The 22,897-nt window shown below is 46.0% G+C and overlaps 1 protein-coding gene across 1 annotated transcript in view; it reads left to right on the forward strand.

The window, feature by feature from the left end:
- Positions 1-22,897, forward strand: part of LOC142098407 (protein mono-ADP-ribosyltransferase PARP14-like) — a 45,690-nt gene that overhangs the window by 11,838 nt on the left and 10,955 nt on the right. Inside the window, 9 exon segments of the mRNA XM_075181246.1 lie at positions 2,978-3,214; positions 3,720-5,746; positions 5,748-5,987; positions 6,487-6,723; positions 6,941-7,162; positions 7,692-7,776; positions 8,540-8,689; positions 18,438-18,500; positions 20,048-20,239. Coding sequence (XP_075037347.1) covers positions 2,978-3,214; positions 3,720-5,746; positions 5,748-5,987; positions 6,487-6,723; positions 6,941-7,162; positions 7,692-7,776; positions 8,540-8,689; positions 18,438-18,500; positions 20,048-20,239 — 3,453 coding nt within the window.

The following is a 22,897-nucleotide window of genomic DNA, read 5'->3' on the forward strand; positions in this document are numbered from 1 at the left end:
CACATAACCACATCCTGACCCACCTGGTCAGGCTAGGGCAGGTCAGGGGGCAGCGCAGTTACCCGGCACTGCTCCCTATGGGTTACCAGTGTCGGAGCTTTGGGGATACGTAGATATGTAGACGGTTAAGGGCCACGGGACCATCTGATTGAGGTCCTCCTGTGCCGACACCGAGTTGTAGTAATTCCTCAAAAACCTTCCCCCTATCCAGGTTGGATCTCATGAGGTATCAATATAAAAAGACAAAAGAAAGAATTGCTGGAAAATTCATTGCTGCACTAAACAGTCTTACAAGGTATAATTGTGTGTTTAACATGTAAGCCATTGTCTATCATTAAAAATTAACTTTTATTAAACAAATCAATAAAATTTTATTTTAAAAGCAGCGAAATATTAGAGTGAAAATTAAGTAAGAGAGTTTAAAATGCTGAATGTGAACCTTGATTTCTTTGTTTTGAGTCTCTTGATAGATTTATAATTATTTCATAAATTCAGTTGCAATAGAAGTGGATAATATTTATCCACTATGGATAATAGCGTCACACAATCGTGATATTGTAAACAGTATATCTGGTATCTGATCACAGTATTCAATATGTTATATCTACTCATGAAGTGTAAATCCTGTCCTAGTAGCTGGACTCAATCAATACCAGAAACCGATTTCTAATAAAACAGTGCGCTCCTAACTGTTGCTACCTTGGAACCTCTCTGTCAATAGAATAGTATTGCGATACCTGACACTACATTGTAGCACCGTGAACTCCCGCATCTGCCCACGTCTCTTGTGCGGTGGGTAAGGGAGGGGCCTAATTCATAGGGAATCGCGTCATCTTAGCACAACTCCCGCTAATCGCGGAATTTGAGCAGCGGGGGCGGGGTCTAATGATGCAGCCACTTGGTCAAATCTACCACAGCAACAGGATTAGCCCCCTGGGATCTCCAGGAGGAGAGATCCTTAAAGTTGGTAAGTAACTGGCAATCTGTGGCTCTCAAGTCGCTGTGAATCCAGTCTGTTGGCAGGGCATGCTGCTACTTTTAGTTCCACAACTGTACTGCATTCACTGCTTATACATAAGGCCGATGGGTCCTTGAAATGGACTAGTGCCCAGTCTTACACTAAAGCCAACACACAGCACTATGCTGGCCCGAGGGCCGATGAGATTATTCTGTGGATCCCAGATCTGAAGAGACACAGGTTGCTCTATAGTAAATCGTGTAATGATTATAATAATGATCATTATAATGTCATCAAAACTCCCTACACGGGAAAGAGAAAATCTATTAATAATATTAATAATCCCAAAAAATCTATATTGATGGAAATGATGCAGACATTACAGACAAAGGAAACTAAAGAAACTGCAATTTATGAGCAAATAATGGTGGAAGGCCCTGAATTACCCTATATTACATCCAGCTAATTACGGTCCGCTGGAATATTAGCAGAACAAGATCCAGAACCAGTGGCCAGATATATCCAATATCCAGAATTATGCAGTATCCCGCCCATGTTCTAGTGTATTGTCCGACGTGTCTTCTGTGCTGCCGGTGTAATTATAACCAAAAATCTTGAAATAAATCCATATAACGCGACAAGTAACAATCACATGTTAATAATATTTGCAAATGCACATTTTTGATGTGTTTGTCATTCTCCTCCATTTGTGCTGGTTTGTCTATTCTTGTACCAAATAGCGATGGTGTGTGGGGGAAGATTGTGGTGTGTCTGAGTGCGCAGAGAGTGTGGTGTGTCTGAGCGCGCAGAGTGTGGTGTGTCTGAGTGCGCAGAGAGTGGTGTGTCTGAGTGCACAGAGTGTGGTGTGTCTGAGTGCGCAGAGAGTGGTGTGTCTGAGTGCGCAGAGAGTGTGGTGTGTCTGAGTGCGTAGAGAGTGTGGTGTGTCTGAGTGCGCAGAGTGTGGTGTGTCTGAGTGCGCAGAGAGTGGTGTGTCTGAGTGCGCAGAGAGTGTGGTGTGTCTGAGTGCGCAGAGTGTGGTGTGTCTGAGCGCGCAGAGAGTGTGGTGTGTCTGAGCGCGCAGAGAGTGTGGTGTGTCTGAGTGCGCAGAGTGTGGTGTGTCTGAGTGCGCAGAGAGTGTGGTGTGTCTGAGTGCGTAGAGAGTGTGGTGTGTCTGAGAGCGCAGAGAGTGGGGTGTGTCTGAGTGCGTAGAGAGTGGGGTGTGTCTGAGTGCGTAGAGAGTGTGGTGTGTCTGAGTGCGCAGAGAGTGGTGTGTCTGAGTGCGTAGAGAGAGTGGTGTGTCTGAGTGCGTAGAGAGAGTGGTGTGTCTGAGTGCGCAGAGTGTGGTGTGTCTGAGCGCGCAGAGAGTGTGGTGTGTCTGAGCGCGCAGAGAGTGTGGTGTGTCTGAGCGCGCAGAGAGTGTGGTGTGTCTGAGCGCGCAGAGAGTGGTGTGTCTGAGCGCGCAGAGAGTGTGGTGTGTCTGAGCGCGCAGAGTGTGGTGTGTCTGAGCGCGCAGAGAGTGGGGTGTGTCTGAGTGCGCAGAGAGTGGTGTGTCTGAGTGCGCAGAGAGTGTGGTGTGTCTGAGTGCGTAGAGAGAGTGGTGTGTCTGAGTGCGTAGAGAGAGTGGTGTGTCTGAGTGCGTAGAGAGTGTGGTGTGTCTGAGTGCGCAGAGAGTGTGGTGTGTCTGAGTGCGCAGAGAGTGGTGTGTCTGAGCGCGCAGAGAGTGTGGTGTGTCTGAGCGCGCAGAGAGTGTGGTGTGTATGAGCGCGCAGAGAGTGTGGTGTGTCTGAGCGCGCAGAGAGTGTGGATTTTTAGGCTTGTTCTTTGATTTCCACTCCACAAAATCTACTTGAATTTTGCACCGGACATCACACTGTTGTCCTAGTACTTACACTGGGATATCTGAGGAGCAGGACATTCCTAGATGTATGTAAGATGTGATATGATGGATTTATGCTCTACTGTTATTTAACTTAATGATGCCAAAATTCACATTTTTTTAATTATATTATACTTTTGTAGATATCCCGAGTTTTATGAGAAACTTCTCCAGCAGCCTCAGAGTGAATCAGAACAAACTGACAGCAAAACATCTGGAAGAAACCAGAAGTATTAGGGTTGAAAATTTACCCCAAAACATATCTGAGGACTTCGTCATAGTTTACTTTGAGAGCCCGAAACATGGAGGCGGAAGAGTTCAAGAAACTGTGATGTTACCCGAGGAAGGGGCCGCGCTGATTATCTTCTATAACGCGGGAGGTATGTTGGGGCTCAGGTCAGAAAGAAGGAAGTCTAGAGTAGAAAGCCGTCCTCCAACAATCAGCGAAGGTCAAGTATTGTTATAGCTATAGAATTTATATTGTGTCAGGTAATGTCTTGGCCAAGGGATTATATCATTCTGAGGGCCCTCAAACCAGAAGGAAAGACAACTTATATGACAAGCTTCATATTACAAGTATATGACACAAATCATACCGTCTCCTACAATTGTATTTACATCTAGGATTCTAGTATTAGAAGAGTGATAGGAATAGTATGGTTACTTGTGAGGGGAAATGACCTATATGTATATTACTTATCCTAGATTGGGACAGTGTTCCAGTGAGGCTTAATAAAGTGTTTTATCCACATCGGAGACATCACTTGTGGATTGGGGTGATGGAGTCTCTTAGATGTTACTATTCATTGCTGTTTCTGCATGATATTACAGACACTCTCTATATCACTCTCTGGCGTATTTCAAGTGTGTCTCTCTCTTTTGTAGTTGTAAAGACAGTTTTGAAGATGAGTCATGTGCTTGATAAAACAACAGTAACCGTGTTTCCATACTACCCATCACTAAAAATATCTCTATACGGGAAGACAAAACCTTCTATAAAAATACCCGAGCCGCTAGAGTTCCATATTAGCCCATACATATTGGAGTATATTGTGAATAATAAACGGATAAAACACGACATAGACGTCAGGATGGTGGATAGGAACTGTGAGATCACATGGCCGGATATAGACTGCTCAAATCCTGTCATAAAACTTAGGATTCCCAGCTCCCTATCCACACATCTCAGGACCATGGCGAAGGTCGTTCGGACATGGAATGACGAGGTCTCTGCTGAGTTCTCACTTATTATTTCAAAGTACAAAGTTATAGACTGTAAAATGAATCCCTCAGTCTGGGAAGCCATCACAGAACATGTCTGCAGCTCCACGTATGAAGGAGTATTGATCAAACCAGACTTTGCTGAGGAGAAGGTCTTCCTGGCCGGCACGTTGAAGGATGTTAAGAAGATTGAGCCGACATTCAGAAAACTGGTAGAAGGAACCACAAAACAGGTTGAAAGAAAAAACCAAAGCTTGACTATGACTGTACCAGTGTCCCCGGCCCTTTATCACATTATGCGTAACAGTGGTCTGGAGAAAAAGATATTGGAGGATGTCCCTGAGCTGAAGATGGACTATGACATATCAACAAAGAATATCAGGCTCACTGGACTGCGAGAAGAGGTTCTTTCTGCCAAATGTGAAATACTCAATGTTAAGCAACAATTGAAATCAAAATCCATCCAGATGAACCCACACATCATCCAGTTCCTCATGTCCGCTGATAGTGAAGAACTGTCCTGTCTCCTCTTTGTACGTCACAATATTAACGCACTGTTTGAGGTTGAAGACAATGCTGTTAAACTGATTGGCCACTTGCACAAAGATTTGACAGAGGCAGAAGGACAAATGAAACAAGAATTAGTTTGTAGGCAAATTCCTGTAGAAGAGAAGAGTGTCCTAAGAATTCCAGAGTGGAGAAGTCTTCATTCGCACTTGTCTGAGTCATTTAATGGCGAGAGAAGCACAGTTCTGATAGAGGAATTCCCTGTCGGAGCAGAGAATGACGTGGTTATCACAGGTCTCTCTACATCTGCACAGAAGAGTTACCAAATAATCTATAATTTTCTGGAGGAAAACTCTCCGATACAAATAAATATTCCAGTTAGATCCAGTGCAATGATGCAGTTTATTGTGGAAGAAAAGAAACAAATTTGGGGAATGCTTAAAGAGAACGTAAAAGTGGTGAAGAATCAGAATAATATTTCCCTGTCTGGTCCAAGGACGCTGGTTGAGGAAGCAGATGCCCTCATCCGCAATGTTCTGTCCTTGCTCCATTGTGACACACTGCGCATTGTGAAACCAGGGGCTGAAAAATTCTGTAAGATCAACAAAGAAATGCATGCTACTACAGCAAAGACCAGATTCAATTGTGTGATTTGTTTACAGACCGGTGGTGATTACAAACCAGTAGATAGCCCCCATTGTCAAGTAAAGCTGCCAAATGGAATGAGCATCTCTGTATATAAAGATGACCTGTGCCATCACAATGTAGATGTTATCGTTAATGCGGCCAATGAGGATTTGAAGCATATTGGGGGTCTGGCATTGGCTATACTGAAAGCAGCAGGAGACAAACTCCAAGATGATTGTGACCGTATTGTCAGGAAGGAGGGTAAATTGTCAGCTGGTAAATCGGTCATTACAGATGCCGGTAATTTGCCATGTAAGCAGGTTATACATACGGTTGGACCTCGTTGGAGCGAACACCCAAGTTGGAGATGTGAGCGACTTCTACGGGAAGCAATAACCAGCAGTTTAGAGGTGGCCTCTGACAACGCTCACAGTTCAATTGCAATTCCAGCTGTCAGCTCTGGTGTGTTTGGATTTCCTCTAAGACCTTGTGTTGAAATTATATTGGAAGCCATAAAAGATTATGTGGACACCCAGGGGACACCAGAGCAGTCTACAACGAATACATCTTGTTGATATGAATGTTGAAACTGTGAAGATTTTTTCTGAAGTTGCCAAAGCCACATTTGGAGATGAAGGTAGCTCAGGGGCCCTTACAACAGCGGAGCCACCGCAGTCCATAAAACTTAAAGTTAAAAAGAAGCCACAAGTCAGAGTGAGCAGCGGTAACGAGGAAACCGTTATGACAAAAGAGGGCCTGATCATCATGCTTGTTCAAAAGAATATCGAAGACGCCACAGTATGTATCTTTAATTATATAAGTAACATTACCTTCTGTAGGAGGAAATCATAGATACTGTTCCTATATAATAATGCTGTAGAGGTCAAATGTTTATAGTGTACATTGTGTTTCTTCCCGGTCCTGACTGATTCATTTTACTTTGTAAGTTCTAGATGCAATCAAAGCCTTAGGGGTAAATGTATCAAGCTGCAGGTTTGAAAAAGTGGAGATGTTACCTAAAGAAACTAATTAGATTCTAGCTGTCATTTTATAGAATGTACTAAATAAATGATAACTAGAATCTGATTGGTTGCTATAGGCAACAACTCCACCTTTTCAAACCTGCAGCTTGATAAATTTACCTCTAAAGCTATCAAGGAATCTTATTTTTTGCTCATGTGATATTTAATTGACAAATATAGAGCAGACTTATGGTGCATAATTCCATTGTCTTGTAGTAAAATGTATCGTGTCACCTTGTAACTGCGTGTGACCGCTGTACTTATTTCCATCGCAGACAGAGGTGATAGTGAACAGTGTAGGTGCTGACCTGAATCTTGCCAATGGGGGAGTTTCCAAGGCTTTGTACCAGCGGGCTGGCGATAATCTACAGCAACTTCTGCACTTGGAGAGTGTGGGCGTCCAGGTGGGCGCGGGATCCGTGTTCAAAACCGACAGCTGCAATCTGGGCTGTAAGAAGATTCTACATGTTGTGATGCCGCCGTGGGATAACGGACGGGGGGGTACAGAGACGGTAAGTCCTCACCTGATACAAATTGTGTACAGTGATATCCATGTACAGGAACACAATATGCAAGTATATGAAATATTAAATAGTCTAAAAATAGGATAAAATGATGTATAGTTATAATATTATTATGCACTATTTTAAGTAGTAGTAAAGTAATCAAAGCCCACTGCTCTGCTTTACTGAATACACATCACTAACATGCATTATGTATCTGACCTAGATATTTCGAGGAATCATTAAAGATTGCCTGACGTTGACCGAGCAGCACGGGTGGAAATCAATATCGTTCCCGGCCATGGGAACCGGACAACTTCACTTCCCGAGGGACCTGGCAGCGTCTGTTATGTTTGATGAGATTTTCCAGTTTAGCTGTAGAAAAAAAACGCAAAACCTTCAAGAAATTCACTTAGTTCTTTACCCGAAAGATAAAGACACAATTAAGGTGAGAACAACAATATCGTAATTACATGAAGCAGCTTCGACACTGGCGTGAAATCACCCCCTTACCGAATTGGCTGGCGGCAGCTGTGGGGCTGGGTGGTAGATGATACTGTGAAGGAGGTGTAAGGTGCGGGGTATTTATACTGTAAGGTGGTATATATATGAGTATTATATATGTAGTATCCTTATCACATACCATGTGCTGTCATTCAGCATCTTGCAGCTCTAGAGTCTCCCGCTGCTCGGAGGAACTGATCGGAGGGTAGAATTAGAAATGTTCAGACTTGGTGTAGCCACAGAGACTCGCACAGTAGTCCTAAGTGGTGCAGAGGTTTCTGGCTTGATTTAATTATATATAAATAATATTATGATACTATATATCTTGGGGGTAAGGGGCTTTCAGTCAGGAACAAGTGTGTCAGTGGGTCAGACCGTGTGTTGTGCCGTCTTACTAAGCACTGTGCTACATGTCAGCTTATACAGTTTTCCTCTCATCTTTTTCTCCCATATAATGTACTTTCTGTTCTCAGGCATTTTCACATCAGCTGACAAACTGCACCAGTACCAATGCATCCAATGCGGCGAGTAACAAGCAGCCATCCGGGTCAGGCTCAAGTAGGTTTACCTGTATATAAGATTCCACTATGACAAGAGTTATGTATTATGTCACAGGCCGGAGGCGTTCTGTTTTATCCAGAAATATAGGGCCTGATTCATTAAGGATCTTAACTTCAGAAACTTCTTATTTAAGTCTCCTGGACAAAACCATGTTACAATGCAAGGGGTGCAAATTAGTATTCTGTTTTGCACATAAGTTAAATACTGGCTGTTTTTTCATGTAGCACACAAATATCAACTTTAAATTTCAGTGTACAAATAAGCTATCAAGTATTTGTGTCCTAAATGAAAAAACAGTCAGTATTTAACTTATGTGCAAAATAGAAAACTAATTTGCACCCCTTCCGGTGTAACATGGTTTTGTCCAGGAGAAACCTTACTCAATGTTTTACTTAACTTTCCTTAATGACTCAGGCCCATATTCACTGGAGATTTTGGGAACATTTGGAGATGTCCAGGTCTTGCACCAGGAATATGCTGGCGCTATATAAATACATATTGATGATGATGATGATGATATAAAGTAGCTTTTTTAGTCAGTATAGACTCTGTTAGCACCTAGACAAATAATCATCAACGAGCCACATAATTCTAGTCCATATCACCACAGGAAATACATTTACTACATTACTGTGTTATTCCACATAAAATAGAGATATTTTTTGTAGAGAGATTTATTGTCAGACACTATATTGAAAAATTATATTTTAATGACAGCCCTACTTGATTCCCTATTTAATGTCCCTATTTTCCATTGCAGCATTTTGTGGGACTGTCACAAATCCATCTCTAGGGGTTCATGAAATTAGAATCGGACCTGTCACTTACCAGGTGAAAACTGGAGATATAACCAAGGAAAAGGCTGAAATCATTGTAAACTCCTCCAACCAGAACTTTACTCTTTGTACAGGTGACTTGTTTTACTGTGTTTCCAAAATATCTATTTACATTGTGTATTATAATCTTGTTTTATGACATATTCTGCGTCATGTGCAGTAATTGTTCATATCATGATCAGTCTACATTACAACCCACTGATCTAACTGCTTAATTCATACAACCGGTTCTTACCGTCTCACAGATGCTCCCTACAGTCCTGTTATCCTCCCAGGAACACCCTACAGTCCTGTTATCCTCCCAGGAACACCCTACAGTCCTGTTATCCTCCCAGGAACACCTTACAGTCCTGTTATCCTCCCAGGAACACCTTACAGTCCTGTTATCCTCTCAGGAACACCCTACAGTCCTGTAGTCCTCCCAGGAACACCCTACAGTCCTGTAGTCCTCCCAGAAACACACCCTACAGTCCTGTAATCCTCCCAGGAACACCCCACAGTCCTGTAATCCTCCCAGGAACACCCTACAGTCCTGTTATCCTCCCAGGAACACCCCACAGTCCTGTAATCCTCCCAGGAACACCCTACAGTCCTGTTATCCTCCCAGGAACACCTTACAGTCCTGTTATCCTCCCAGGAACACCTTACAGTCCTGTTATCCTCCCAGGAACACCTTACAGTCCTGTTATCCTCTCAGGAACACCCTACAGTCCTGTAGTCCTCCCAGGAACACACCCTACAGTCCTGTAGTCCTCCCAGGAACACACCCTACAGTCCTGTAATCCTCCCAGGAACACACCCTACAGTCCTGTAATCCTCCCAGGAACACACCCCACAGTCCTGTAATCCTCCCAGGAACACCCTACAGTCCTGTTATCCTCCCAGGAACACCCTACAGTCCTGTTATCCTCCCAGGAACACCCTACAGTCCTGTTATCCTCCCAGGAACACCTTACAGTCCTGTTATCCTCCCAGGAACACCTTACAGTCCTGTTATCCTCTCAGGAACACCCTACAGTCCTGTAGTCCTCCCAGGAACACACCCTACAGTCCTGTAGTCCTCCCAGGAACACACCCTACAGTCCTGTAATCCTCCCAGGAACACACCCCACAGTCCTGTAATCCTCCCAGGAACACCCTACAGTCCTGTAGTCCTCCCAGGAACACCCTACAGTCCTGTTATCCTCCCAGGAACACCTTACAGTCCTGTTATCCTCCCAGGAACACCTTACAGTCCTGTTATCCTCTCAGGAACACCCTACAGTCCTGTAGTCCTCCCAGGAACACCCTACAGTCCTGTAGTCCTCCCAGAAACACACCCTACAGTCCTGTAATCCTCCCAGGAACACCCCACAGTCCTGTAATCCTCCCAGGAACACCCTACAGTCCTGTTATCCTCCCAGGAACACCCCACAGTCCTGTAATCCTCCCAGGAACACCCTACAGTCCTGTTATCCTCCCAGGAACACCTTACAGTCCTGTTATCCTCCCAGGAACACCTTACAGTCCTGTTATCCTCCCAGGAACACCTTACAGTCCTGTTATCCTCTCAGGAACACCCTACAGTCCTGTAGTCCTCCCAGGAACACACCCTACAGTCCTGTAGTCCTCCCAGGAACACACCCTACAGTCCTGTAATCCTCCCAGGAACACACCCTACAGTCCTGTAATCCTCCCAGGAACACACCCCACAGTCCTGTAATCCTCCCAGGAACACCCTACAGTCCTGTTATCCTCCCAGGAACACCCTACAGTCCTGTTATCCTCCCAGGAACACCCTACAGTCCTGTTATCCTCCCAGGAACACCTTACAGTCCTGTTATCCTCCCAGGAACACCTTACAGTCCTGTTATCCTCTCAGGAACACCCTACAGTCCTGTAGTCCTCCCAGGAACACACCCTACAGTCCTGTAGTCCTCCCAGGAACACACCCTACAGTCCTGTAATCCTCCCAGGAACACACCCCACAGTCCTGTAATCCTCCCAGGAACACCCTACAGTCCTGTAGTCCTCCCAGGAACACCCTACAGTCCTGTAGTCCTCCCAGGAACACCTTGCAGTCCTGTAGTCCTCCCAGGAACACACCCTACAGTCCTGTAATCCTCCCAGGAACACACCACAGTCCTGCTATCCTCCCAGGAACTCACCCCACAGTCCTGTAATCCTCCCAGGAACACCCTACAGTCCTGTTATCCTCCCAGGAACACCCTACAGTCCTGTTATCCTCCCAGGAACACCCTACAGTCCTGTTATCCTCCCAGGAACACCCTACAGTCCTGTTATACTCCCAGGAACACCCTACAGTCCTGTTATCCTCCCAGGAACACATCCTACAGTCCTGCTATCCTCCCAGGAACACCCCACAGTCCTGCTATCCTCCCAGGAACACCCCACAGTCCTGTTATTCTCCCAGGAACACATCCTACAGTCCTGTTATCCTCCCAGGAACACATCCTACAGTCCTGTAATCCTCCCAGGAACACACCCCACAGTCCTGTAAAGCTCCCAGGAACACACCCCACAGTCCTGGCATGCTATGACTCATCGCTTATACTGTAAAGTAAAGAACAGCAGCAACTACCCGTTATGGGATATATTGTATGTGTTCTGGTCTTCAGATGGAATCTGACAAGGTAGAAGCTACTAGAAACTGGCCTAAACCAACCCGACTCAAGGCCGTCCAGAGCTTCTTAGAGTTCGCTAACTACTACCGGCAGTTTATTGGAGGATATTCAGTCTTGGTTGCTCTCACCACAGCCCTGACCCGGAACACCACCAACCCTATGGTACGGCCTCCCAAGCCTTCAGTTTTTAACAGGAGGATGTCTCTTCGGCTCCTATTCTTAAGGAACCCGATACCCCATGTCCCTTCTTCCTTGGGGTTGATGTCTAATCTGTTGGGGTGGGGACAGTCTTATCTCAACGAGTAATACCGGTTCACTAGTCATGCAGGTATTAAGAAGACCCCAGACTTGATCTCCCAGAGTTACGGGTGGCCCACGCTTCATCAGGATGTGGAAGACTTTGTTACAGCTTGCCCCATCTACACTTAACCCAAGATTTCTTGGCAAACACCTCTCAGTCCGTTACTTCCACCTTCCATTCCCGATAGACCATGGACTCATTTATCAATGAATTTTATTACTGATCTACCTCCTGGGAATGGTTTTAACTTTTACGTTTTTCTAGTTCAACCCATATCGTCCCTCTTAAGGGTCTACCCCCTCCCACACTGGTTCTTCTTTTTGTTAAGGAACATTTTAGTTTTCACGGATGTCCTGTAGGGATTGTATCAGACCGTGGGACCCAATTTGTATCTAAGTTTTGGAAGGCATTCTAGTATTAACATCAAGCTCAATTTTCCTATAGCATATCATCCACAATCCAATGTTCAGACAGAGAGGGATATGTATGTGTATAGAATGTACACTTCTGCCAGTCAAGATAACTTGGTAGAGTTAATGCCCTGAGCAGAGTTTACCCACATTGATCACCTTAAACCTTCTTAATAATATCTCTGTTGATAAAATCAGATATACAGTTCCCAAATTAACCCCTGGTGACAAAGTATGATTGTCCACTTGGAATCATTGTCACCGGGCCCCGAGTACGAAATTAGCTCCTTGCTATTTTGGACCACTTGAGATTGTACAAGTGGTAAATCCAGTGGCCTGCAGACTAAAATTGTCAGTCTTATTACGCAGTCCATATGTCTTCTAAATTTCGTTATTAAAACCTCTTATCAACTGCCTTCTTCTCCTAGTTCCCCTCCTCCCTCCTTCCTGGTACAGCAGCAAGAAGATTATGAAGTCAACCTTTTCATGTCTTGTAGGTTAGAGAGGAGATGGTCCTGAGGAGTGTCCCTGGGTCAATGATTCAGATATTCACGCTCTCCACCTACTCGGGGTTTTTCACAAAAGATTTCTGTACAAACCCTTTGGGTGCTTGGTTACCACCCTTAAGGTGGGTGTACTGTCGCACGTCGGAAACGGTTCCGTTTGTCAGTTACCAGATCCAGCCTCCTCCTTCCTACTGTCCTGTCTTCTCTGCTTCCTTGTTTATTTATAACTTCCGGTTACGTGGATGCCGATGTCACTGGAGACGGGCAATTAAAAGCAGCCACTCTACTTAAACTTGGCTCTGAGTACTTTTCAGTGCCAGAGTATCAGGAGTTCCTGTCTGTTCCAGTGTCTCTCTCGCTGATAGCTGCATTATCATGTAACCTTCCTGCATTGACCTGGCTTCAAACTACTCTACTTAGTCCCGATTCTCTTCCACATTTCCTAATTGTCTTTCTGGTTTCTGATGCCGTCTTCTCCTGATTCATCATTTGGTTCCTATTTGACGTTTTCTGTTCGCAAATGTACCAGACCTCGGCCACCTGACTCATCTTCTCCGTACCAGCTGGGAACTATATATTTGTACTACCAGCTTGTCATGTCAAGGGGCAGCACCCAGGACCGCAACCTCCTTGCTGGGGTCCCTGCTTAAAACTGGACTCCACACCTGTATCTTCTACAGCAGACCTTCGCATATACCTATATATACTGTATAAATGATAGCACATAATAATGTTTCTCTTTCATCTAGTCTGGGGGACACTGCTACCATGGGTTGTGGAGGGGAGCACGGGGAGTTGGCTCCTAGCTAGTTAACTTTAGTCACTGCTGACAGACCCCTCCCCTCTACAATCCCCCCGCCTCTTCCTCTCAGTTTTTCTAGCTGCCCAAGGAGTTGGGCTGTTATATTAATAGCTAGTGTTAATTTATTAATTTATATTTACTTACAGGGACTTTTATTTTGAAGGCAGACCTGGGAGTGTGTTCTACCATAGACCCGCAGCGCAGACATGGCTCTGTCAGATGAGAGCCGAGGGCTCTCAATGGCACAGCTTTGGGTGTCTGAAACAGAGTGACAAGCGGTCTCCAGACCGCTGTCACTCTCAGAGCCTCCCCGATAACCGGCGCTGCCACTGCAGGCTTAGAGCGCCGGTCATCGGATTACCAGCCGGCGGCCATTCTGATCCTATAAACAGAAGTCTCTTTAAGAAAGCCAGAAGAAAGGTTATTCGTTTTCCTCCTTTGGTGGAATTGGGAAATGTTGCTGAGGCAATATGGAAACAACCTGATTAAAAGTTTTCTATTCCAAAAGATTCTCCTTATATCCATTACAGGAAGGGGATCTGGCTCACGGGGAAGGAATCCCTAGGGTGGATACTCCTGTAGCCTGTTTAGCCCGCAACACTACCTTGCCGGTCCTGGAAACTGCAACACTGCAGAACAGACTAACCGCAGAATTGAATCTCAACTACAGTCTATATTGTAGCAGCGGGTTCTTCCTTTAGACCCACCTTTGCTTCGGCTTGGGTCCCTAGAGCCATGGAAGCATGGGCAAAGCAGCTGGCTGAGGCCTTGCAGAACTCATAATTGCTTCCCCGGGCTTTACATTTGAAAGAGGCATCTGGGTATCTTTACGAGGCAGCTCAGAACACAGCGTCTGTGTCTTCCTCTATTCAGGCTTCGTAAATTTCAGCAAAAAGAACCTTATGGCTGAAATCCTGGAAGCCTGATTCGGAATCTAAGAAATCCCTAGTAACCATTCCTTTTTCAGCATCAGGTTTGTTCGGGCCGGAATTAGACAGTTTGATTTCTCAGGCAACGGGTGCCAAAAAAACAAAAAAAACAAAACACCTTTTTGCCAGTGAATGTGGGTAGAGCCCGCCTCCCGCATTTCAGCTCCTTTAGGCAGTCCTTTCGGGGGACTTTCCTTTCCTAGGGGCCAGTCATCCAGGGGCAGACCACACAAATTCTAGAAGCTTCTCAGTCAGAGGTAGATCCTCTTTCTCAGCTAGACGTCAGGCCTCAAAGGTTCAGGAGAAGCCTGCACTCTGACCGCCATTCTACCCGCCAGGAGGGGGCGCCTGTCTCTCTTTTCTAGAACAGTGGACAGCGTCTTCTCCGGATCCTTGGATTCGGGGCAGTATAACTAGGGGGTACAGGATAGATCTCTTGGGTCCTGTTCCACATCGTCTCTTTGTAACCCCACTAGCTCGAGTTCCACAAAGAAGGCAGGTAATACAGAATTGGGTCACCTCTCTTCTTTCAGCAAGAGTTATTTGCAGGGTCCCAGTAATCCAGAAGGGGAAAAGTTTTTATTCAAACCCTTTTTCTTGTCAAGAAGCCGGACGGTTCCTTTCGTCCCATCTTAAATCTAAAGAACCTAAATATGCACTTAAAAGTGGGTAAATTTCGGATGGAGTCCCTGTGGTCAGTAATAAACGGATTGAAAAGGAATCAGTTTATGGCCTCCATAGACATAAAGGACGCATACCTCCACATTCCTGTCTGGAACGGTCATCAGTCTCTCCTGAGATTCAGAGTGGGGGCCTCTCACTATCAGTTTCGGGCTCTTCCCTTCGGCCTCTCCTCGGCTCCAGGGGATTTTCATAAAGATTATGTCGGTAATGGCAGCTTGTCTTCACTCAAGGGGAGTTCAGGTCGTGCCTTACTTAGACGATCTTCTCATAAGATCCGCCTCAGAGATTTGCTTGCAACAGCACATGTCCCTCACCATAGCTTTCCTCGAGAGCCATGGTTAATACACTCAAGGAAATCCCAGGTGATTCCGCGCCAACGCAGGATCTTCCTGGGACTCGTCATGGACACCAAACAACAGAAAGTGTTTCTGCCAGAAGAGAAAATCAGGTTGGTTCAGAGGATAACATCTCGAAAGAGGGTGGCCTCCTTCGAAATGGCCCCCTTCGGTCGTGCTTATTCCCGCTTTTAGTGGGACCTCTTGACAAAAGGGTCGAGATCCCACCTACATTTGGATCGCCAGAAGATTTCTCTGTCTCCGGATGCGAGAAATTCGCTTCAGTGGTGGCTGATTCCGGATCACATGTCGGTGGGCAGGTCTTTTGCTCCATGGTTATGGATCATAGTCGCCACAGACACCAGCCTGAAAGGTTGGGGGGGCTGTATCCCTTCATCTCCGGCTCCAAGGTCTTTGGTCAGTCCAGGAGTCCTCTCTATCCAGCAACACGTTAGAGTTGAAGGCAATCCTTTTGGCTCTTCGGGGGGCCCGAACCTTTCTTCAGGGTCATCTACTCAGAGTTCAGTCTGACAATGCCACGACTGTGACATTGGTCAACAGACAAGGAGGAATGAGAAGAGCAGCTGCAATGCGGGTATTGGTTTAGATATTCACTTGGGCGGAACAATATGTTCCAGCAATCTCGGCTGTGTTCATTCCAGGAATAAAGAACTGGGAGGCCGATTATTTCAGTCGCAATGCGATGATGCCAGGGGAGTAGTCCCTCCATCCAGAAGCCTTTCAGTCTCTGGTTCAGAGGTGGGCTCTACCGGATATAGATATCATGGCCTCCATACACAACAGAAAGGTTCCCAGGTTTTGCGCAAGGGCAAGAGCCCCTTGCCAGTAGCAGCGGACGTAATGACCATGTCAGGGGACTTCAGGTTGGAATATCTGTTCCCCCCAATTCCCATGATTCCTCGAGTACTCAGACGAGTGACGCAGGACGGTCTGTCGGTAATTCTGATAGCAACGGCATGGCCGTGGCAAGTGTGGTACGCGTACATAATCTCTATGGCAGTAGGGCAAGAGCTTCGTCTTCCGCAATGACAAGATCTTCTTCTTCAGGGTCCTTTTTCATCACCAGGATTTACCCCGGCTGAATTTAACAGCATGGCTGTTGAAACCAAGCTCTGGAGGGCTAGGTAGGGGTTTTTCCCCCAGTGTAGGGAACACTCTGCTACAAGCTCGTAAGCCTGTTCGGCTCACATCTATCATCGCATTGGCGAGCCTATATCACAGGGTGTGACAATAGGTCCTGTCATATTTCCTCTTTTCCGACTTCTGGCCTTCAGGATTGTCTTGAGGCAGGTCTCCGCTTAGGTTCCTTAAAGGTATCTGCCCTGTCAGTTTCCTTCCACCTGAAGTTAGTAGATATGCCAGACATCAGGACGTTTCTTCAGGGGGTCTTACAGAGCCAGGTTACTTACACTCCTCCTACAGCACCTTGGGATCTTAACCTGGTGCTTGATATGCTTACAGGGCTTCCTTTAAATCCTTACTTTTGGCAGATTAGGTCTCTAACATGCAAGGTGATGTTTCTCTTAGCTATTGCATTCGCTCGTAGAGTTTCAGAGTTGGGATTTCTGTCCTGTCGACAACCATAATTGGTGTTCCACGAGGACAGAGTGGTATTAAGAACTCTCCCTTCCTTTGTTCTGAAGGGTGTTCAGCTTTTAATTTAAACCAGCAAATTGTGGTTCCGGTCTTTCGGACAGCTTCTCAGTCTGATCAGGTGTATATGGTAATATATATGTGGTTAGGGCTTTCCGCATTTATGTTAAGAGAGCTTTCCAAAATTCGGAGTAACGATTTTCTGTTTGTCCTTTATTGATTCTCATAAGAGGCTGGCCAGCCTCTAAGTAGTGAATTGCGAGATGGATTAGGGCAACAATTACACAGGCTTACATCAGGGCTAACCATCCTGTGCAGAGGGATTTACGGACCATTCCACCAGGTCGGTGGGGGCGTCTTGGGCAGCGAGAAGTGGGGCAGAGCAGCCACCTGGTCTTCTGTCCATACTTTTACAAAATTCTATCAGTTTAATGTGTTTGCATGTTCGGGTGCAAATTTTGCCCGTACTGCTCTACGTGCCGGGTTTTCAGAGCAGTCCCACCCTTAGGAGGCTGCTTTAGAACGTCCCCATGGTAAGCAGTGTCCCCCAGACTGGATGAAAGAGAAAAGAGGATTTTTGTACTTACGTTAAATCTGATTCTCTGATTCCGTCTGGGGGACACTGCGATCCCTCCCTTCTGCTTTTCCTCTGTATGCTCTTGGTTGATTGGCCTTTTCTCCTTATGGCTTTTTAATTAACTGAGAGGAAGAGGTGGGGGGGATTGTAGAGGGGAGGGGTCTGTCAGCAGTGACTAAAAGTTAACTAGCTAGGTGCCAACTCCGTGCTTCCCTCCACAACCCACGGTAGCAGTGTCCCCCAGACGGAATCAGAGGAACGGATTTAACGTAAGTACAAAAATCCTCTTTTACAATTGAAGTGCTTAATACCACCGATGTGGGTACATTAAACAGGCTGAAGTCTTGAGGCTCTTACCCACTCGGAGGATGACTGTGGTACCACTTCTGTATTTATAGACAGAGGCCTTAAACCACTTCTGATGCCAATTAGTGCTAGGAGGATTAAAAAGGCATCAAAGTGTAGCATAATATGTGCTGCTTTAATAACAAATGGTTAAATAATGTATTAAAGACATTAGAATACAAACCTTTGAAGGAATCAGATCTGTGTTCCGTTGGGAGCGGCCAGCAGCCGTTGTCTCTGATCACCGGATGTAATCGCAGAATGTTGCCTCACATCCGCCCTTAGCCGCAATGCTGATGGCCAGATAGAGTCGTTGAGTGGAATAACCTACCTACGTGTTTTGTAATCGCTCACGTTGTCATTGGATGGATGCAGACTGGTCGTTACATACAGCTCCCCCGCCTCCCAGATGTACTGTAATGTGCTATATAGGTTGCTCTGTCATGTACAGCACATTATAGTGTATTATGGACACCATTCAGTCAGCACTGAAATCACTGACCAGTATTATTGCAAAAATAATTTCCATTTTGTGATGTGTATAGAGAGGTGGATGGATGGGGGGCTTTTCTCGTGTGACTGTCGTTCCCCTTTAAAAGCGGATGTATACCCTGAGTACTGCTCAGTACATCCGACTATAAGGAAGGTGAATGTAGATATGTCGGTCTCACATGGTGCAATCTTGTCATTTATAGGAGTTTCTAAAGCAATTCTGGAAGCAGCCGGACCGAACATCGTTGTAGCTGCCAACGCACTAGGTAACAATCTGGAGATGTTCTTGTTTCCTCTCACATTTTGCATATGTTCCTCGTGTCCCTATTGAGTGCCGAGATCAGTGAAACCCACAGTTGTCATTTGCTGAGTGTTATAACTTATTACACAACCTGAATGTAGAGAGAGCTGGAGGAGAAGTTGTCTTGTCAGCTCATCCCGTGTATTCCTGATGTGTGAGGAGACGAGGGGATCTCTGGAAGAAAAGTCCAACATTTAACGTGAAAATAAAATATGTACCGTGGTAACAGCCCTTTATCCAGGGATCTCCTCCTGTGAAGCCACAAGCATCGTATAATATTATTATTGTGATAACCTCCTTTATATGATAAGAATCCCAGTGTCTGATCAGAGGTATCTATGTTTCTGATTGAGGGACCAGAGGAGAATATACTGTATAGAGTGGACCCAGAGAACCACAGAGGTTATATTATCCAGTCATGTAGATATGTGATGTGTCTGGCTGTTATCTATCTATATATAAATACAGTTCAATTATTAATTAGTGGAAAAATGATTTCTGACTAAGTAGACAAACCCTAATAGAGGGTTGGAAGTTGCTCAGTCAATTTATAGTTTCACAGCAGGTGCTTGAATGGATGGGGTTATCCAGAAAGGGAAACATAGAGGAAAATCCCCCAGCACTGCTATGGGGGGATTCAATTGGCCAAGTTACTTGTGAAAGTAACGCAGCCCGCGCACTGTTACCGATAGTACGGTAGTTTTAACGCAGATTTCTCTCCGTGGCTCTTAGAATTGTGAGCAAAAGCGTTGAAATTCCTGTACTAATGGTAATAATGCGTATTATTACCGTAGTAACGATACAGCGCGGGCCGCGTTACTTTCATGCGGACAATTGAATTCCCCCCTATGAACTAGTAGAAGAGCCGCTATCCTACCTGTACATAAAAATACTGAATTCTCAGTTACACACATTTGCAAATGTATGGTGAGCCACCCGCCCCATCAAGGTGCGTCTGCTAACGGGGTGGTCCTAACGCTAAACAATGAGAATCCCTAATAACGTTCATGTGTTTTTAAATTGAGAGCTAACTTACCAAGAGGTGCCCCAAACTTGAAATTGTCTTGGCCTTGAAGATTGGTCAGGAAGCGATGGATCTGGGCACAGGTAGAGTGCACCTGTTAGGGAAGAATGAACTCACTGCTCCCATTATATTGTATGAAACGCGTCTTGTATAAATATACTATAGGTGTTCACTTATATATATAATTCCGTCGGAGGGTCCTCGGATAACTTTAGGGCAGTGACATGAAAGGGAATTCCCTAATGGCCAGAACCGGTATTACTGCTGCCACTATCTCCTTTTCCAGCAATTAACTGTGTCCCCTCAGAGGATGACGGTCAGGATATCTCTAGTGATAGAAGTAGGGTGATGTTGGAGATCAGGATAGTAGTTTGTTATAAGTGAAGCGGCTGCGCAGGTCCAGAATGAGGACACTGAGTAGAAAGAGTCTCAGCGAGTAGACAGAGGTGCAGATAATATTGTTTATTAATATCTACCTGTTTTCCCAGGCTCCCAGCCCCACAAGGGTTATATTATCACCCCACCTGGAAACCTTGTGCAGCATAACACACAGTGTAAATGGATCCTTCATGTGGTGGGTCCAAAGCAACCAGCAGACATCAAGAAAAATGTCCTGGATTCTCTGCAGGAATGTGAGAAGAATCAGGTGGTCTCGGTGGCCTTCCCTGCTCTGGGAACAGGTATAATGTGTGCCGGAGCGATTATCAGCTGTTAGGGTGAGGTCACATGGCAGCCCAGCGGGTGTAAGAGCTCAGTGTAACACTGCCCCCCTCCCACATGAGGACATTGTATGCAGCGTCTCCAGAGTACAAGCCCTGCCGGGTAACACCATCATTGGGTGGTTACAGACCTCCCCTGTGCTGAGGGAGGGTTGGATTTTCTCCACTCTTGGATAACACCAATATATAGATAGATATATATATCAGATCTGGGCAACCCACCTGTGTAAGGCAGTGATTGGCTGAGCTCATTTGGAGGGTGCGACATAGGCCCAGATATTACCCTCCTTGCATTGGACATAGGGTAGTCTTCTTTTTCTCACTTCCCCCTAAAATTTAAGGGCTGCCCTCTTTAGTTTCAATCCACAATTTCCTGGCAATGCAGCTGGGATCTTACCTGGTGGTCAGATTCATATATATGAATCAATGTCTTTTACATGGAGTTTAATATAAGTAGATTTGATAAGGGTATGGCAGCCTCAGAGTATTTGCTATTCAACTCCTGCTTGTCCAGAATGTAGAAGTGGGGGGAATGGAACACTTAGTAGCCAATCAGATCATCATAATCTCACATCAGCACAAAGTATTTCAGGAGATGAGTGTGCTGAACTTTTGGGGGCAGTGACTTGTCCACTCGTGTTATTGTGACAGTGAGGACCAGGCTGCATGTGACAGTGGTCCGCACATGTATGTGTAGTATTATATTAGGTGCAGTATCTACCAGACACGTTGACCAATACCGAATACTGCACCATATAAAATCCAATTGGCCAACCAGATGACCTCAACTACCGACACTGTGTCCCTCGCTCTCGATTTTTTCAACAATTGTTAATATTACAAAATAATTATTATACTGATACAGGCATTTTTGTTGCATTTAACTGAAATAAAATGGAATATTATTTGTCCTCTACTCTCGATTCTCTCCTTTCTCCCCTTTCCTCCCAGGCCTGCCCCAACCTGGCGGTCTCCCTCTACAACCCTAACCTCTGCTCTCGATGCGGTCGCCCCTGCCCACTCTGTCAACCCCCGCTGCTCCAAACCACAACCCTGGCACTCCAAATTTACGCGCTTCCTCCAGAAATGCTCCCGTACGGCTGAACGACACTGGAGAAAATCCCGCTCCTTGGCTGATTTTCATCATTTTAAGTTCATCCTCTCTTCCTATAGCTCCGCCCTCTCTCTTGCCAAACAATCTTTCTTTAAATCCCTCATCTCCTCCCAGTCCTCTAACCCCCGTCGCCTCTTCGCCACCTTCAACACTCTCCTGCCCCCCCCTCTCCCCTCCTCCCTGACCGCCACTGCCTCCTTCTTCTCCTCTAAAATCGAGGCCATCCAACTCGAAATCTCCCCACTCTATTTTCCTCTCCTCCTAGCCACCAATCCCTTTTCTCCTTCTGCCCCACTACGGGTGAAGAAGTCCAATTTCTCATTTCATCCTCCCCCCTGTCCCCTGGACCCCATCCCTTCCCACCTCCTTTGCTCCTTTTCCCCCGCCACCTGCTCCCACTTCGCCCACCTCTTTAATCAGTCCCTCTCCACCGGCATCTTCCTCTCCTCCTTCAAACACGCTCTTGTATCGCCCATTCTTAAGAAAACAAATCTTGACCCCACTTCTCTCTCCAACTGTCACCCCATTTCTCTTCTCCCCTTTGCCTCCAAAATACTTGAGAGGCTCGTTTGCAACCACCTCTCCAACTGCCTCTCTGAAAACTCCCTCCTTGATCCTCTCCAGTCTGGCTTCCGCCCCCTCCACTCTACTGAAAATGCCCTGGCTATAGTTACCAACGATCTCCTCTCTGCTAAAGCTAGGGGCCACTTCTCCCTTATCATTCTCTTTAATCTCTCAGCGGCCTTTGACACCGTTGACCACCCACTCCTGCTCCACACCCTTCAGTCCTTTGGCCTCTCCGTCTCTGTCACCACCTCTGGGTTTCTCTCCCCCCCCCTTCTCCCTTCCAGTTGGGGTCCCCCAGGGCTCTGTTTTCGGACCTCTATTGTTCTCTCTTTACACCTCTTCCCTGGGTGAACTCATCAGCTCCTTTGGTCTCAAGTACCACCTTTATGCGGATGACACCCAACTCTACCTTTCCTCTCCTTATCTCTCTCTCCCTCCTCTCCAGGGTGTCCGCCTGCCTCTCTGCCATCTTCCCCTGGATGTCCTCTAGATTTCTCAAACTTAATCTCGCTAAAACCGAACTCATTGTCTTTCCTCCTGCTCAATCCCCCTCCCCTTCCGACCTTTCTATCACCGTTCACAACTCCTCTATTTCCCCTGTTCCTCAACTTCGCTGCCTCGGTGTCATCCTTAACACCTCTCTCTCCTTTGCCCCTCACATTCTCTGCCACTTCCAGCTGCGCAACATCGCGCGCATTCGGCCCTTCCTCTCCCAAGATGCCACTAAAGCTCTTGTCCACTCTCTTATTATCTCCCGCTTGGACTACTGCAACCTCCTCCTTACTGGCCTCCCCTGCTCTCATCTCGCTCCCCTCCGCTCCGTACTCAATGCAGCCGCTCGGCTCATCTTCCTTTCTCGCCGCTCCTCTTCTGTCTCCCCCTCTACCAAACCCTTCACTGGCTCCCCATCCCCTACAGAATCGTGGTCAAGCTCCTCA

This window comes from Mixophyes fleayi, chromosome 7 (assembly GCF_038048845.1).
Source record: "Mixophyes fleayi isolate aMixFle1 chromosome 7, aMixFle1.hap1, whole genome shotgun sequence".
NCBI classification, from domain to species: Eukaryota; Metazoa; Chordata; class Amphibia; order Anura; family Limnodynastidae; genus Mixophyes; species Mixophyes fleayi.